This window comes from Myxocyprinus asiaticus, chromosome 14 (assembly GCF_019703515.2).
Source record: "Myxocyprinus asiaticus isolate MX2 ecotype Aquarium Trade chromosome 14, UBuf_Myxa_2, whole genome shotgun sequence".
Taxonomy (NCBI): Eukaryota; Metazoa; Chordata; class Actinopteri; order Cypriniformes; family Catostomidae; genus Myxocyprinus; species Myxocyprinus asiaticus.
Genome location: NC_059357.1, coordinates 36,825,801 through 36,841,519, shown reverse-complemented (window position 1 = coordinate 36,841,519; position 15,719 = coordinate 36,825,801). Strand labels below are relative to the sequence as shown.

Here is a 15,719-nt window from a genome sequence, read left to right as displayed (position 1 = left end):
ATATTCCATATCAAAACTTAACAGCCGTTTCAATATTATTTACTGCATTCAAAATAAATGCAAAGACATTATTTTCACAGTATGACATTGTTTTTATTCACTTATCCTTTCACAAACAGTAGTCCATGCGCTGTGGTGTTGGAGACGGGTCCGTTCCTCACGTTACATCTGGTCATATAAGATCATCGTTATATTATATTTGACCTCATATCTATCACAGCATTTTGGAAATTAAAAACAGCCAGTTTGCGATCAGAGTTTGTGTGATTCGTGAAAAAAGTTAATATCCACCAACAGCTGCTGCGGGTCAATTGTGTCTAATAGTGCAGGCGCGATAACAATGACAGTGACCTGTCAAATATCAGTTTTTCCTGATGCAGCAATCTGGTGGAAATTTAAAGAAGCCCTAATCTCCAATAATCTGTGGGAAACGGGGTGTTCCAACCCCACAAACAGCACTTTTTGGACAGTTTCAGCACAATTTGAGCGAAGCACCGATAGACAGCAGTTCTTTTCTGGGCAACCAAAGAACCCGGAAGGGGCAGGGTGGAGCGGAGCGTTTGTTTGTAAACAGTAACTTCATCTATTGCCTACATGACCTGCCAGTCAAACCATTACTAGAGATCTATTGGCCGGATTGATCTATAGCCAATGCACATTTAGTAATAGGCTCATCTGAGATGTCAAATCCTCGCCTTGAAAGTAGACGAGAGTAGACAGCTGCACTCTGGGGAGTAGTGAAATATGAGCTGTCAAGTCGGACAGTTCTCAATTCTCGTAGTGCATCAGCCGCTACGGGATCAAAGGCAGATATTGCGTGATTCTCGTTCAAGTGCTTTGTTGTTAATAAAGTGGATACAATTTAAATTCTGTTGCTTTAAATTAAAATAAATATGATGAACAAGACATTCAATGTACCTGATATTTAATTCCCCCTTAAGATGTGTCTTCCCGTCCATTTTTCATTTAAGACACATATTTTAGATATTTCAGAAATATGATACCTATCACATATCCCATACAGAGATACAGTCATAATGTTGTTAATATTCGCATATAATTTATACACACAAAAACATGATGATATAGATAAAAAATCAAACATTTTAGAAGATAACGAAACATCATGGTTGTTTAAGCCAATGAGTATTATACTAGTAGATTTTGGTAACACCATGAATGTGAATGAAAAACACATCCAGTTGACTAATTTTTGCTTCTACTCAACAGTAAATTAATATGACCCAAATCAAATAAACAAATATGGTTTTATTTTAAAACATGTTAACATTGCATATAAAATGGTAACATCCCTTAGCTTGTTAAAAGATGATTGATATACTGGCTATTTATACACCACTAAGCACGTTAAAAATGACAAAGCATTTTACACACATTAAATCTACTAATTGCTTATGAATTCATACTAATCACAAAATACATTTAGCTTTTAAACCTAAGATCATGTGATAAAATAATAGAAGCTCTGCAACAAACAAACATTGAGCATGCATATATCATGAAATATTAACAATCTATTTTGCGTGTGGGTATTCTAACATCCAGAACAAATCTATATATTTTTCATTAATCCGGACACAAACAACGTCAATTTTACCAAACAAAGACAACATGAGGGCTAAAAACACAAACAATAACAGTTCATCGGTGCCACTGAGTTCAAACAATCATGATGTCACCAAAATCCACTCCGGCGCATGCGTGTTACAACATCCAGTTCATACTGGATCTAATCTAGTATGTCATCGCGCTACATGTTGCAGTGAGGACCTCTTGGAAATCATTTACCAGTGGAGCTTGGCTGTCCTCTATTGGACATTTCTGGTACTGCGTCTGATCAGTTCCACTCAGAACTGGGTTAGACATAGACATGGCTTTGATATTCTAGTATTTTTACATCTCTGTAAATTTTTTTTATTATATGATGTCACCCACATTTGGTACCTGTAACATGAAATTCCTAGGAGGAGTATTTCAAATTCCTGAGCATGCATTTTTCAAACAATCCAAAATGGCCGACTTCCTGTTGGGCTTATGACTGTCAGCATGAAAGTTGTCCGGCTTGATGAGATCTATATGTGTACAAAGTTTGGTGACTGTAGCTAAAAAAGGATGTGCCCCCCCCCACACACACACACGCACGCATATGGGGAAAAAAACCCTAATTTTTTGCGTATGCGTTTTCTTGTTGGCAAAGTCATCATAAGATGTCTGAAATGAGGGGTTTGCCAGGTTGTTCAGTCTTTACTGCGGCATTACTGCTCTCAGGTAGTTTTAGCAAGTCTTAACTTGCTAACTGACATTTCTACAGGATCCAAAACTTAAAATCTTACAAAACAAATTATAATAAATATTGTAAGTTACTAAATTTTGCATTATTTTAATTCAAATGTACTTTTGTTCCAATTACAGTGGAATTATTTTGCCGTCTTTTTTTCCTTGTTTATCAATGACAAACAACGCTGGTTGCTCATTTAGTCAGTAAAGTGAAACTGCACCTCTCTACATCATGATTTTGTTCCTCACATATTCTTTTGGTGGCTTAATGTGAGGAATATCCCACATGTATCTCACAGTGTTCTTGAGAGAAAAAAAAAAACTTTAGGCATCCTAGATAAACTTCTGATAGTACATTTTCCACTGAGGTTTTAGATGTTTGAAGATGTGCGAATCACGGCCACAGGGGGATCATCCAATGGGTTTTATTGGCGTGTGCCCAGGGGGCCAGGCCACTAAGGGGCCCAAGTAAGCAAAAATGTATTTTGACTTTGAAAAACACACACAATGAGGCAGAAGAACTGTTCAAAATCACGATGGGAGAAAGGTGCCTCAGGTTGTTCCTTGCAGGTTACTGCATATGGTTATGATTAGGGTGGGGGGCGGGGTTAGGGCATCTGCCCTTTGTACAGTGGGTGTTCAAAATTGGACAATCTTGAGATTTCATTCTTGGTGCAGTTTTGGAACAGTGTCTCAAGTAGATTCAAAGTAACAAGTGAGTATTCAAACATTCAAAAAAAAAAAAATGCATATACAACATAAACTTAAACCAGAATATCATACATTTTCTTAAAAGTAACAAGTAATAATAATAATATTACTTCCGATGCATCTCTTGCTCGCATGTGCAGCATTTATTGGGCGCTTGACGCACAGTGAGCCAAACTATATTCATTGCAAGCGCTTGACATCGGAGTGATCTTTTTGCCTTGTCACATCGTCATGCTCACTCATATTACAGCTGTTTTAAAAACAAAGGCAGAAATAGCAAAAATGCATTGTGTGTAATGCTTCCAGAACTGCTGTAGGGTGAAGAGAAACGCTTCAGACTACTTCATCATCCTGTTAAACACATGATACATCTCATCTCCATCTGACCTGTACAGATATTTTCTCTGCCTTGTGAATTAGTCATTTTAACCATAACTAGTCCTGTTTAACGATTTACATAAAAACTATATTATTAATAATGTTGGGCCTCTTGCAGGCCTAACACAGTGGTAAAACCTAACTGAGGCCCACACACTCCGTCATAAATCATACTGATAAAAACCGGGCCAAAATCAAACAAAGGGAGTCCAAAACAGTCTACAAATCCCATGAAGCCTTGCTCACTAAAGGATCGAACTCTCAACTCCTATTGGATGAGGCACACAACAGAACGGCCCTCAACCATGACGTCATTGGGAGTAGAAATAACTCTGAGATCCTTCCAGGATTTGCTTCCAGCAACTTCGCTCGCCGTGCGTAGATGCAGCTCATCGCTGCTCTCAGGTGTAGCCTCGTGGCACAAGGAAGTAATGTCCCACTTGAAACTGTGGCCATACAATCTCCATCTCGCTGGACGAGTTGAGATTACTCTGTGTTCCACCGAACACACTAACGGATCCAAAGGAGACCGCCGAGCATTCCGCATCTTCATCCGTTTGCCTGCAGAAGTGAAGTGAGAAAGATTTCTCTTCCATCTTCAATCAAGTCGACGAGGAAACGGCCTCCCGTCATCACCCGAGCCTCGAGGAACCGAGTCGGAGTTAAAAGATGGATGAACACACATTCTACGTCCTCATACGATTCAAGTAAGAGGTTTACGTCTGGGCAGAGATAGAATATTAGTGTGTTATTCTTGTGTATCGAGGTTATTGCTTGTACAGTTATGGAGCGCCAAGTCCGCTCATTGCTGCTAATAATACTCAAGGTATTATTGTAATGTACTGTTATCACGAATGAGATCTGCTATGTTGTAGTCCAACCACATTGGGCTGTTGTGTATTTCCGCCATCGCGGGTGAGACCGGCACACTGAGTTTATCCATTAAAGAATCAAAGACCGCCCACATTCGCGGCAATATTCTCTGGCCGGAAATCTCGCGTGACGTACTCTACACGAGAGTCACGTACGCCATTTTGTGCGCGTTACACCTTACACACACACACATACACACACCTACCTTCCTCTCGTGTTATAGAATTATTTTGGTTACCATATCTAATCATGTCACTGTCTAGTTGGTAGTTGTAAGTCGGAAGTTTATTGACTGCATTGTATTGATTATAAATTGATATTACTGCATAAATAAACTTTGTTATATTTCAAAGAGAAGTGTTTTGGTTTGTTTTGCATACACCTGTGTCAAATGCTGATGGGATGTCAGTGCTTGGATTCAAGCCTTCATTGTTTCTTTTCAAAGTTCGATATTCTTCGGATATCGATTTTCCTAAGAGAACAATCTAATATTGAGACTGTTACACTATCTGGTTATTAGTCCCTGATTCCAGGGTGGTGCCCTGGCGATATTAATCCTTATGAATATTCTATTGATTTTTGATAATTAATAGTTATCTTTGATGATTGTTGAATTTGAAGGATCAATAAGCTTGTGTTAATTTTAATCAGTGTTTCATCAATGTTAATAATTAACGATTATTTTTGATAATTGTTGATTTAAAGGATTAAAAAAATGAACATTGATTCTCATCAATGTTCTATTGATTTTAATAATTAATAATTATCTTTGATAATTATTAATTGCTAATAACCAAACCCACTCCTGAACGTGACACACTACTTTTAATGGTGTGCCGTGTGAGGTTTTAATGAGTTAGATTCTATTATTTAATTTAAATATTAATAACTAAAATAATTATTAATTATCTCTAATAGTAACACTGATCTAAACAACCAGTAGAACCTACAATAATATATGCATAGTATTTAAAATATCATTGTATTATCTATCTTTCTTATACATATTATCTATTTTCAATAAACATCATAACTGATTTAACAGCAAGGTCCCCTCTTTCAGGATTTCATCTGTAATTTTTCTGTGGATTTTGTCAACTTTAAACTGGAGAGCACTGACTTATTAAAGGGATAACACCACTCTTAAAAGAATAGTTGACCCCAAAATGAAAACTCTGTCATCACTTGTAATCATGACAGAATTTACATTTACTATCCTTTTAACTACCTGTAAAAGTATTTGTTAAAGGTATTTGCCAAGAACAACAATATAAATGTAAGTCAGCACATGATTGCTGGAAAACAAATTGTGGAATAGAAGGATCATAATGTAGGTTGTACACTAAAAAAAAAAATCATTATTTTTCTGAATAAAAGTAGAGGTGGGAATTGAGGTAAGAAGTAGTCCCCTGGGAGATTTAGATGTGATTGTTGTTGAAATGTGGATTTTTTTTATTATTACGAGTTTTACCACTGTAAATTGGTACTTTGTGTGTGTGGTGTGTAAAAAAAAAAAAAAAGAAAAGAAAGCCTGACCATCAAACCAAGCTATATACAAACCAAACTATATTTAGCAAGTGTAAGATTATTGTTCTCACTGTTCAATGATTAGGGAAACTCCGAATTTTCACGGATGGAACTTGCAGCATTTTATTCCTACTAACTGCATAATATTACTATATATACCGTTTTCATGATAACATCATGGAATATCAATATTGGCTTTCAGTGCTCCCCCTCCAGCGAGGGACCCTGCTACTCTGGTCCACCATTACTCCTGGTACGACAGCCCTGTACATAGTGCAAATTATATATTTAAACAATAAACGTAACAAAATATAAACATACAATATAATGTATGCAGTTATATTTTCAACATATTTTTTTATGGAATATATGAATTTGTACATTATTTGTAAAAGCTAATGTGACCTAAATGATGAAAAACGACTTATGAAGTCCATAAGATTTAATCCTATTAATATTTTTGTAATGTACCTAGTTACAAGGTCCCCTGTATAATTTACAGCATTAGCTGAGAGAGAATTTTTCTTTTCATATGTGAGCAAAATTGACAATTTAAATATACCCAAATGAATCAGAATCTAATCAAATTGGGAAAACTGGATCAATACCCAGTCTTTTTGTTAACCATGATTTTGCTTATTGCTTTTGCAGAAGTAGGTAGTATTAGGGGGAGGAACATTCTCAAGAGCATTTTATTGGACAAAAGAAGCAAGTACAAGATGAGTCGTCAGTATTTTTGGTTCGTAAACATTTTAAATGCTTATATCCAGAAGTACATTGTGTTAGCATATATACACATACTAGCATTTCAATTTCAATTTAGTTTGTATAGCACTTGCAACATACATACTGTTCCAAAGCAGCTTTACAGTGTCTTACAAACCCCCTACTGTAAGCAAGCCGATGCTAACAATACATGGCCTCAGAGCTAAAAGACATTTGCTTAAAGCCACAAAAGACCAATTCTGATTTCATGGAGTCTTAAAATTAATTAGTCAATTTAGATTTTTTTTTGTGGCCTTTAATGCCCCCTTTCTACTCTCTGTATCAGTATAAAATGGTGAAAAGCCCCAATATAAAAAAGTTAGCGCATGTGCTAAGGCTACGTGACCTGTGTAACATCATCTATCTTTCACACTGTGTGATTGAGCAACTTTGACAGCTTCCATATCTAAAATGAAGTGCTCTGCCTTTCACTCCATCACCACGCTTATCAGCTACATCATGCCAGTCCACACGTTTAGCTGCTATCATGACCTCTAATGCGTCTGCTCTTCAAACACTTATTCCCTTTGTTCTATATTTCCATTGCTCTTTTCCTCATTTCACCTCTTACTGTGTACTGTCTTACCTCGGTTTGTCTTTTTCAGACTGTAGTATGCTCTGTGACTCATAGTAGAGGCATATCTGTATTTTTATTCAGAAGGGGAAAAGAAAACATCTAGACTGTTATAGATACATGTGTCTACAAGGCTGTATGAAATATGTTTATCTTTATAGTGTTATGCAATGCAGATATCTTATTCGGAAGGAATATTATATTTAAAAAAAATAACAATTCTGTCATTTACTTAACCTCATGATGTTCCAGATCCATATGACTTCTTCCCTGAAACACAAAATAAATATTGAGGAATTGTACTGGTCATTCTTTTCCATACAGTTACAGTGCATAGGGACTGAGGCTTTCAAGCTTCAAAAAGGATGAAAAGCACCATAGAAGAATCATAAAAGTGATCCATACAAATAATGTGCTGTATTTAAAGTCTTATGTAGCCATACAATAGCTTTGTGTGAGTTATATGGACTACTTTTATGGGGCTTTTGCATCCTTTTTGAAGCTTGAAAGCCTCAGTCCCCTTGGTAACTAATAGCATTGCAAGGAGATGATGTCATCAATGTTTTTGGTCCATTTTCCTGGAAAAGAAAGTCTGGAAATTTTCTACAAGTTGATTTTGTCACCTTTGCCCTTACCTTAAGAGTACACTACCATATGGATGACCTCAAAGCTAACAGACATGGATTTAATTTCCCTCTTGTGATCAACTGTTGTGAAGTTCTTCAACAATTGCAAGCCGATCAGTGTGAAACTAATGCCAACCTGTGGTAGCAAATCCAAACTGCATGTACTCAACATATACTATACATTGAATTGTGAATGTGATTTTGATGCAGTCTCTTGAACTAATGTTGTGTTTTAATCCTCAGTCTAGTAATAATTCTCTTCAACAAGCTCTTATTTGAGTGTTCTGGTTACAGTGATCAAAGATGAATGGAAATCCATAAAATCTCTCTATAAACTCTCCTGCTGGTTTTATGATCCATTAGTTTTACAACCCAAAGTTCATCTGAACACAGACTAGCTTTTGTCGCATAACCGTTGGAGATTTTTGGCTGCATTAGATTTCTGACACACTCGCTTATTCTTCTTCGTTCACTCTGTCTGTAAAGTTGTTTTTGAAGCAGTTCCCATCGTTGATTCTTCATAGTGTCGGAAAAGTGTCCTCATTGTAATGCTTTCTCATCATTTGTCTGATTCGGACCAATATAACTGAAATGCCTAATAATACCAGCGGGCGATGAGGTGTCCCCCTCGTCCTGTTGTTGGTAAATTGGAATAGGGCATTAAAACACCTGGATGTGTTGAGATAATGAGTTCTGTAATGGTTCTGACATTTCTGGGAGCCGAGAGTTCCCACTGGGGATGTGAGACAGGGAGATGCAAGGTGATTATGGGCCAATCAGAAGAGAGCAGAAAAAAAAAAAAAAAGCCTTTTAGTATTCATAAGAAAAACTACCACACAGCCATCTAAAATACATTCATACATAAACAGCACAGAAGAGTATAAACATGATTTTTTTTTTTTTTTTTTGGCATGGGATCATTATAGTGCCATGTTATACTTTGAAGGACCATGTAAATACCATGATACAAGAATATGGTAATCATATATGTTAATCAGGCCAATCTTTTACAATTAATGAGAGTAAATGAAGATTAGGCTGCCTAGATCCAAAATGATAAAAAAAAGCACCATTTAATTAGTCCATATATTGCTATATTTTGAGTTTTCTTAAGCCAAGCGGTAGCTTTGCATGACAAACATTGTTTTTTCTAGACAAACGTCTTTATTCACTGAAAATATTATAAAATAATAACATCTGTACTGGTGCTTTAAATAACTCGAAACCCAATATGTTGATTTGAAGAACCCATGAATTAATTAATGTGTGATCAAGAACTGAGAAGAATCTCCAAGTAATGAAAGAGACTTTAAGAGGGTATATGCAATCTTTTTGAGTTCATTTGAATGTTCGCTATAACAGCTGACTCTCTTCTCCCTTTTTTGTCTTTCCTCAGTTCGTTGAGACCATCAGCAGTAAACAGAGCGAGCTGGATACCTTCATAGCAGAGGGCTACAAAACAGCGCTGTCAGAGGAACGTAGGAGATACTGTTTCCTGGTGGACCGCCAGTGCGCCGTGGCCAAGAACAGCAGCGCCTACCATGGCAAGGTGAGATCCAGATGCTTTTCCTTTCCCCGTGCAAGATAGACAGCATATGCACCAATGAAGTTTTACCATCTCTTCTGTAATATGACTAAAGACAGCAGCAGTTGCCATGGCAATGCCCAAAGAGCACCCCCTCACAACTATCTCCATTGGGCTTAGTTTGTTTGGGCTTATGACACGAGATTATTCTCTCCTGCAATTGTCTTCAGCCGTATTCCAAGAGTGCCTTTAAAGTAATGCACGCCATTTCTGACATATCAATTATACGTAATAACACAGACACTTCTCAACTTTAAAATCACATAATTGAAACTCCAGACTGCATGCAGAGCAGTTATTATGATCTTCAGGTAGGCCCATCGCATACAGTATGCAATCTACTTAAAGACACCTTTTTACATCCGTACACGTGTGTGTGTGCGCACATGTGCTGGGGGGAGATCTTTGTACGTGCTTTTTGAGGTATGTGCTTCGTCTGTTTATTATTTGACATGATATCAGGAGTTCTTCATTCTGGTTGGTCAGTCACAGCAATGTTTTTGCATAATGTCCAATAAACTGTATATTTGACTGTTGTCCATGGCAACATACCGAAATACCTGATTCTGATTGGTCAATACCTAATGACTGCTAAACTATATTTGACCGTTGTCCATGGCAACATACCGGAATATACCGGAATACCTGATTCTGATTGGCAATCACGTCAATATTTTTGTATAATGACTGAAAAATTATATATTTGACTGTTGTCCATAGCAGCATACCGGAAAATACTGGAATACTTCTAATTGGGCTAAATGGTATATTTGACCATTATCCTTGACAACATATCAGAACATACTGGAATACTTTATTCTGGTTGGTCAATTATGGCAGTATTTTTCTATAATGAACGCTAAACTGTCTATTTGACCGTTGTCCATGACAACATACCAGGTAATACTGGAATACAATACCTTTGATTGATGTCTGGCTGGCTGTACATTATGCCTTACTTGCTTGTACTAAACATTTTCCCCTGATATATTACTGAAACTATTGGGAGGGGTGAAGATAAGCCTTTCGTTTTCAAGAACATCCTGTCCAGTAGTTAATCAGAATGGAGGCTTGTGTGGGAAGAGTTCAGAAAGGGTGGGCATAAGAGAGAGAGTGTGTTAGAACATGGAGCCGTGAGTGTGTTCGGTGAGTCACCAGAAGTGGGTGGTAGGATGGAGACGACTGCCCGTCACCCACACTGTAGTGTGCTGTAATGCATAGTGGTCTGAGAAGTGAGAGACCCATCAGCAGTTGTTCAAAATCATGAACAACAAATGGCAAAGAAATTATGCGAGATTAATTACTGTATATGTTGAAAGGATTGTGCTACATTAAAAATCTAGAGCAAAAGACCAAGAAGCTGAAGTTCAGTCACCATTCTTTTTGCACCAAGCACCATTATTAGCTACTATTGCACACACAGGACAAATCCCTTATCATAAGTATTAAACATTGATGCATAACAAGAAAGGGAGTTGTTTGTGTGATTATTTATACCTCAAATAGTAAAAATTATTGTGGAGAGGTATGCTATTACTTATGTAAACGATTGGATTTAAACATTTCACCTAACAGATGATTTAAGAGGTGATGAAATCCTATAGACTTACTTTGAAGGACGGTTTCAAGCCATATCTAGGAACCAGAATACCATAGAGAAAACTGTACTGCGTGGTGGGCTCTTTTGGCTTGGGCCTATAAGAACACCCTACCTACGCCCTAGCAAACAGTCAGAACACTCTTTCAACTCCATATCCATAAACGAATTCCAATCGAAAGTGATCATCCCTATGCCCTATTCACTCTGAAGGCAAAGCCCATTGAAGTGAGTACTCTGAAGGGAGCATGGCATTACTGTACCCTTCACTAATGGGGCTTTTCCACTGCATTGTACAGCTCGACTCTGCTCGCTTTTTGGGGGTTTTCCACTGTGGATAGTACCTGGTCCACGATGGAGGATGGTACGTTTTGTTACGTTAACTCTATATTCTGCTTGAAAGCTTCACTTTATTTAGTTGACCAGCTACTAAAACAACCAGGCCAATTTAACTGTTACACTTTTGTAACATCACCATGCAACAACTGCTTTATGCAGCACAATGAGCTAGTAGCTAACAGCTAGCGGTCGTGTTATTGTTTATGGTCAGAAATGTTTGTGTCGCCTTTAAGATGATATCACGGCAGTAGAGGCGGCGTAACTGTGATGATCAGCCTATAATCCCACTCATGTTGAGGCAGCACTAAACTGCAGTGGAAAAGCAAGCTCAGAAAAGTAAAGTGAGCAGAGTAATGTGCAGTGGAAAGTGCTATAACAGTCTTGTGGAAGAGCCCTTCATGAAATGATTCATTCTTACTATCATGTGGAACGACCCTTTGAGTGGTTCCATCCCCTTCCCGCAGTGCCTTCAAGGGTGCAATAATGCCATTTTGAAATCACTCTGTGCCAAAAAAAAAAAACTCAGAACACCATAGCATCCGTATACTATAGCAATGCCCTAGCAACCATCCACAAAACCCTAGCATTGTGGCAGCAAGTTTACATGAGCAAGCATCACTCACATTTTCGTCTGAAAATTTAAAAACGTAGTTATGATTTTACAGTAGTAACAATTGGTATTTTAATAGAAACTATGATTATCATGGTAATTGTTTGTGCGGGAAGCAAAAAAGATGAAATTTGGCACAGGTTTCCACTACATTTACTGGCAGACGACTTTTCTAATCATCCTAAATTAGATCTGTTTTCCCATTGTGGCTTGTTCTTGTTTGCAGGGTAAGGACCTTCTCACCCAGAAGATCCCAGTATGGCAGCAGGCCTGCTCTGACCCCAACAAGCTGCCCGAGAGGGCCATGCTGCTCGCCCAGCAGATGACCTCTGGTTCCAGCACCATGCTCTCCAGCCCTTTGCACTCCTCCAAGGGCAACCTGGTCATCTCAGATCCCATTCCTGGAGCTCAACCGCTACCCGTGCCGCCGGAACTCGCTGCCTTGATGGGGAGTGGCCTGGGACATCAGGGGGTCAGTGAAACATTCTTCCCTCAAACAAGATGTGAAAATGTCAAAAAATATGTTCTATGTTTGAAATTGCAGACCTAATGAGTAGACTTTCTTTGCCATTCTTTGTTTGCCATTCTGTGGTGCATTCGGTTATATTTGTTTATGTTGAATTGACACCTAGCGATGTTTATGCAGCGTCACGCAAACACAGAAGTTCTCAGTTACCGATGTCATTGAAAAAATGTGCTCTACTCTCAGTCAGGCTTAATTAATTTATTCTGTGAGTAAAAGCATCTAATTAAAAGGGATTATTGAGATACAGTGAGTAAAATTCAGCTGGTCTATGATCTCAATGGTCTATATACTGATCAGCCACAACATTAAAACCACTGACAGGTGAAGTGAATAACATCGATTATCTCATTACAATGGCACCTGTCAAGGGGTGGGATATATTAGGCAGCAAGTGAACAGTCAGTTGTTGGAAGCAGGAAAAATGGGCAAGCATAAGGATCTGGGCAAATTTGACAAGGGCCAAATTGTGATTTGGCTAGACGACTGGGTCAGAGCATCTCCAAAATGGCAATGTCTTTTGTGGTGTTCCCGGTATGCAGTGGTTAGTACCTACCAAAAGTGGTCAAAGGAAGGACAACCAGTGAACCGATGACAGGGTCATGGGTGCCCAAGGCTCATTAATGCACGTGGGGAGAGAAGGCTAGCCCGTCTGGTCCGATCCCACAGAAGAGTTACCATAGCACAAATTGCTGAAAAACTTAATGCTGGCCATAATAGAAAGGTGTCAGGACACACAGTGCATCGCAGCTTGCTGCGTATGGGGCTGCGTAGCTGCAGAACAGGCAGATTGCCCATGCTGACCCCTGACCTCCGCCGAAAGTGCCTACAATGAGCACGTGAGTGTCAGAATTGGACCATGGAGCAATGGAAGAAGGTGGGCTGGTCTGAAGAATCACATTTTCTTTTAGATCATGTGGACGGCTGGGTGCGTGTGCATCATTTACCTGGGGAAGAGATGGCAGCAGGATGCACTATGGGAAGAAAGTAGGCCAGCGGAGGCAGTGTGATGCTCTGGGTAATGTTCTGCTGGGAAACCTTGGATGTTACTTTGACGCACTTACCTAAAGATTGTTGCAGACCACATACACCCCTTCATGGCAACGGTATTCCCTGATGGCAGTGGCCTCTTTCAGCAGGATAATGCGCCCTGCCACACTGCAAAAATTGTTCAGGAATGGTTTGAGGAACATGACAAAGAGTTCAGTGTGTTGACTTGGCCTCCAAATTCCCCAGATCTCAATCTGATTGAGCATCTATGGGATGTGCTGGACCATCCTCGCAACTTACCTGACTTAAAGTATCTGTTGCTAACGTCTTGGTGCCAGATACCACAGATGGGCAGGTAGTTTTAATGTTGGGCTGATCAGTGTATGATCTCAACATGGTAGCGCTCATGAATGTGCGCCCAGCACCATATGTAGAATAAAGCATGGCAGGGGAAAAGTCATTTATATTCATGAGTAAAGTGATAACTGATTGGAAGGTTCAGTAATATTCATCTGGAAAGCGTTAACTGGTTGTTCAGAGAAAATATAACCCAACCCCTAAACCTAACCCCAACAAATCAGGTAGACCTTTCCTCATTAATATGAATGAGTCTTCCCTTGCCAACCTACGCCACCCGCAGTATTTGCTACAGATGCATTTTGTTAATCACGTGGAAAGTGACTGGTCGACTTCAGGCTTACAGTGTCAACTACGTTATGTCGACTAGTATATGCTACCTCTAGTATTATTAGATGCTGTTAGCTCAGACATCTTGGTGCCGACTCTCTGGGATGATTGTTTTATGACAAACGTCCCATTGTGAGGCTCCAGGGCTTCAAAGAAGTCCTCCTGCGTAATCGTTTTTTTATTTCTCTGCCTGTAATGTCCTACACTATGATAAGTTGGTGCAAACAATACAGAAAACCAATTTCATTACTCCTAGACTGGTTATGTCACAGTAAATAAATGTTTAATAAAAAAAATAAAAAATAAAAAAAATTCAATTGTAAATTAGTGTTCAGCATATTTGCATGAATATTTGACATCCATCTCATGAAATTACTTGCTTTTATTGTTTAGTCACATTTGAGTCATCTTAAATCTTGATGCATGTTTGATTGCTTGAACCATGAAAGAATAAGCATGTATTTCCAAACTGCCATGTTAGCTGGGCGTATGATGATTCAACCTCTTTAAAACTCATTTCTGCAGGCAGTGTAATTGTTGAGTGGCCCTTGCTAGAGGCAGAATGCTTGCAGAATAATAATATCCAGGCTGCTCACAAAAACGGAGTTTCTACATCCATAATGTGCTCTCGCTTTATTTATGCTATTGTTGAAGGGATACTCTTCTGTGGCTTTGTCTGAGTTTTAAACTCAGCTCTTACTGCCAAAGGTCTTGTATGTATGTTTGTGGCATATTTCAGTGGTATCCAAACTGTGGTGCGCAAAAAAAGTGTTGTAATTAGGCTTGGGATCGATTAGCCTTTTTCACGCATTGATAATCCGAAGATTTTCCAGATGATTATCAATATATTTCGAGAATTTGTTCAGATAGAAATAGGGCTGTGTCTTGCACAATAGTTTTTGGATTTTCAAACATATTTGTCAACAACTTTGATAAAGTGTGAGCGGCAGGGTAAATTAAAGGAGGTTGCGCATCAGACACGACTGGCAGACATCATGGCGCATCGGACGCCTCTGGCAGATGACATGGCACATTCTAAAATTCATAATTATTTTCTACAAAGGTACACACACACCACGTGCAACATGCAGAGTTTTCCATGAAATTCGACCCAAATCATTATCAAAGGACATATAATTTTTCTCTAGTTATTACTGGATGATATATTGTGTGTCAAAAAGCCTACACAATGTATTTTCAGTTACAAGTATGTCTTTCTGTGGTTTGACAGCTTAAATGAAAGGGATATTCAAGGCTACATACAGTGAAATTGCATAATAAACGTTACCATTTATAATCGTTCAGTTTGCACCGTTACACTAGTTTCCCACTAACCTGCAAACTCATCGACTTCATTTTGTTCATTCTTGAAGTACAAAAACCTTCGTAACTTTGGACTGCCTTCTGCGCCACATCAGCTCGTCCTCTGTGTGTGATATCGGCGCTTTGTGTACCCAAGACCCGGCTTCAGTAAATGTTATAGCACCCTCTTGTGGTTTCCCAATGCTATCAGGCCAGACTGTTAAACAGAAGGCCAATTGAGTGAATTGGAAAGCATGCAAATTAGGCTTCTAATTTAAATTTTTGCTAATATATTGATTTAATATATCGATGACTCAAATATATCAATAAAATA

General features: G+C 38.6%; 1 protein-coding gene across 5 annotated transcripts in view; it reads left to right on the top strand.

Moving 5' to 3' along the window:
- LOC127451718 (brain-specific angiogenesis inhibitor 1-associated protein 2-like) overlaps positions 1–15,719 on the top strand; it is a 141,934-nt gene that overhangs the window by 107,392 nt on the left and 18,823 nt on the right. For all 5 annotated transcript variants that reach the window (XR_007899133.1, XM_051716618.1, XM_051716614.1 and 2 more), the window contains exons 7-8: positions 9,149–9,301; positions 12,110–12,355. Coding sequence is in view for 4 of the 5 variants with exons in the window: in XM_051716618.1 (XP_051572578.1) it covers positions 9,149–9,301; positions 12,110–12,355 (399 nt within the window). In the remaining variant the exon portion in view is untranslated. The remainder of the gene's footprint in view (positions 1–9,148; positions 9,302–12,109; positions 12,356–15,719) is intronic.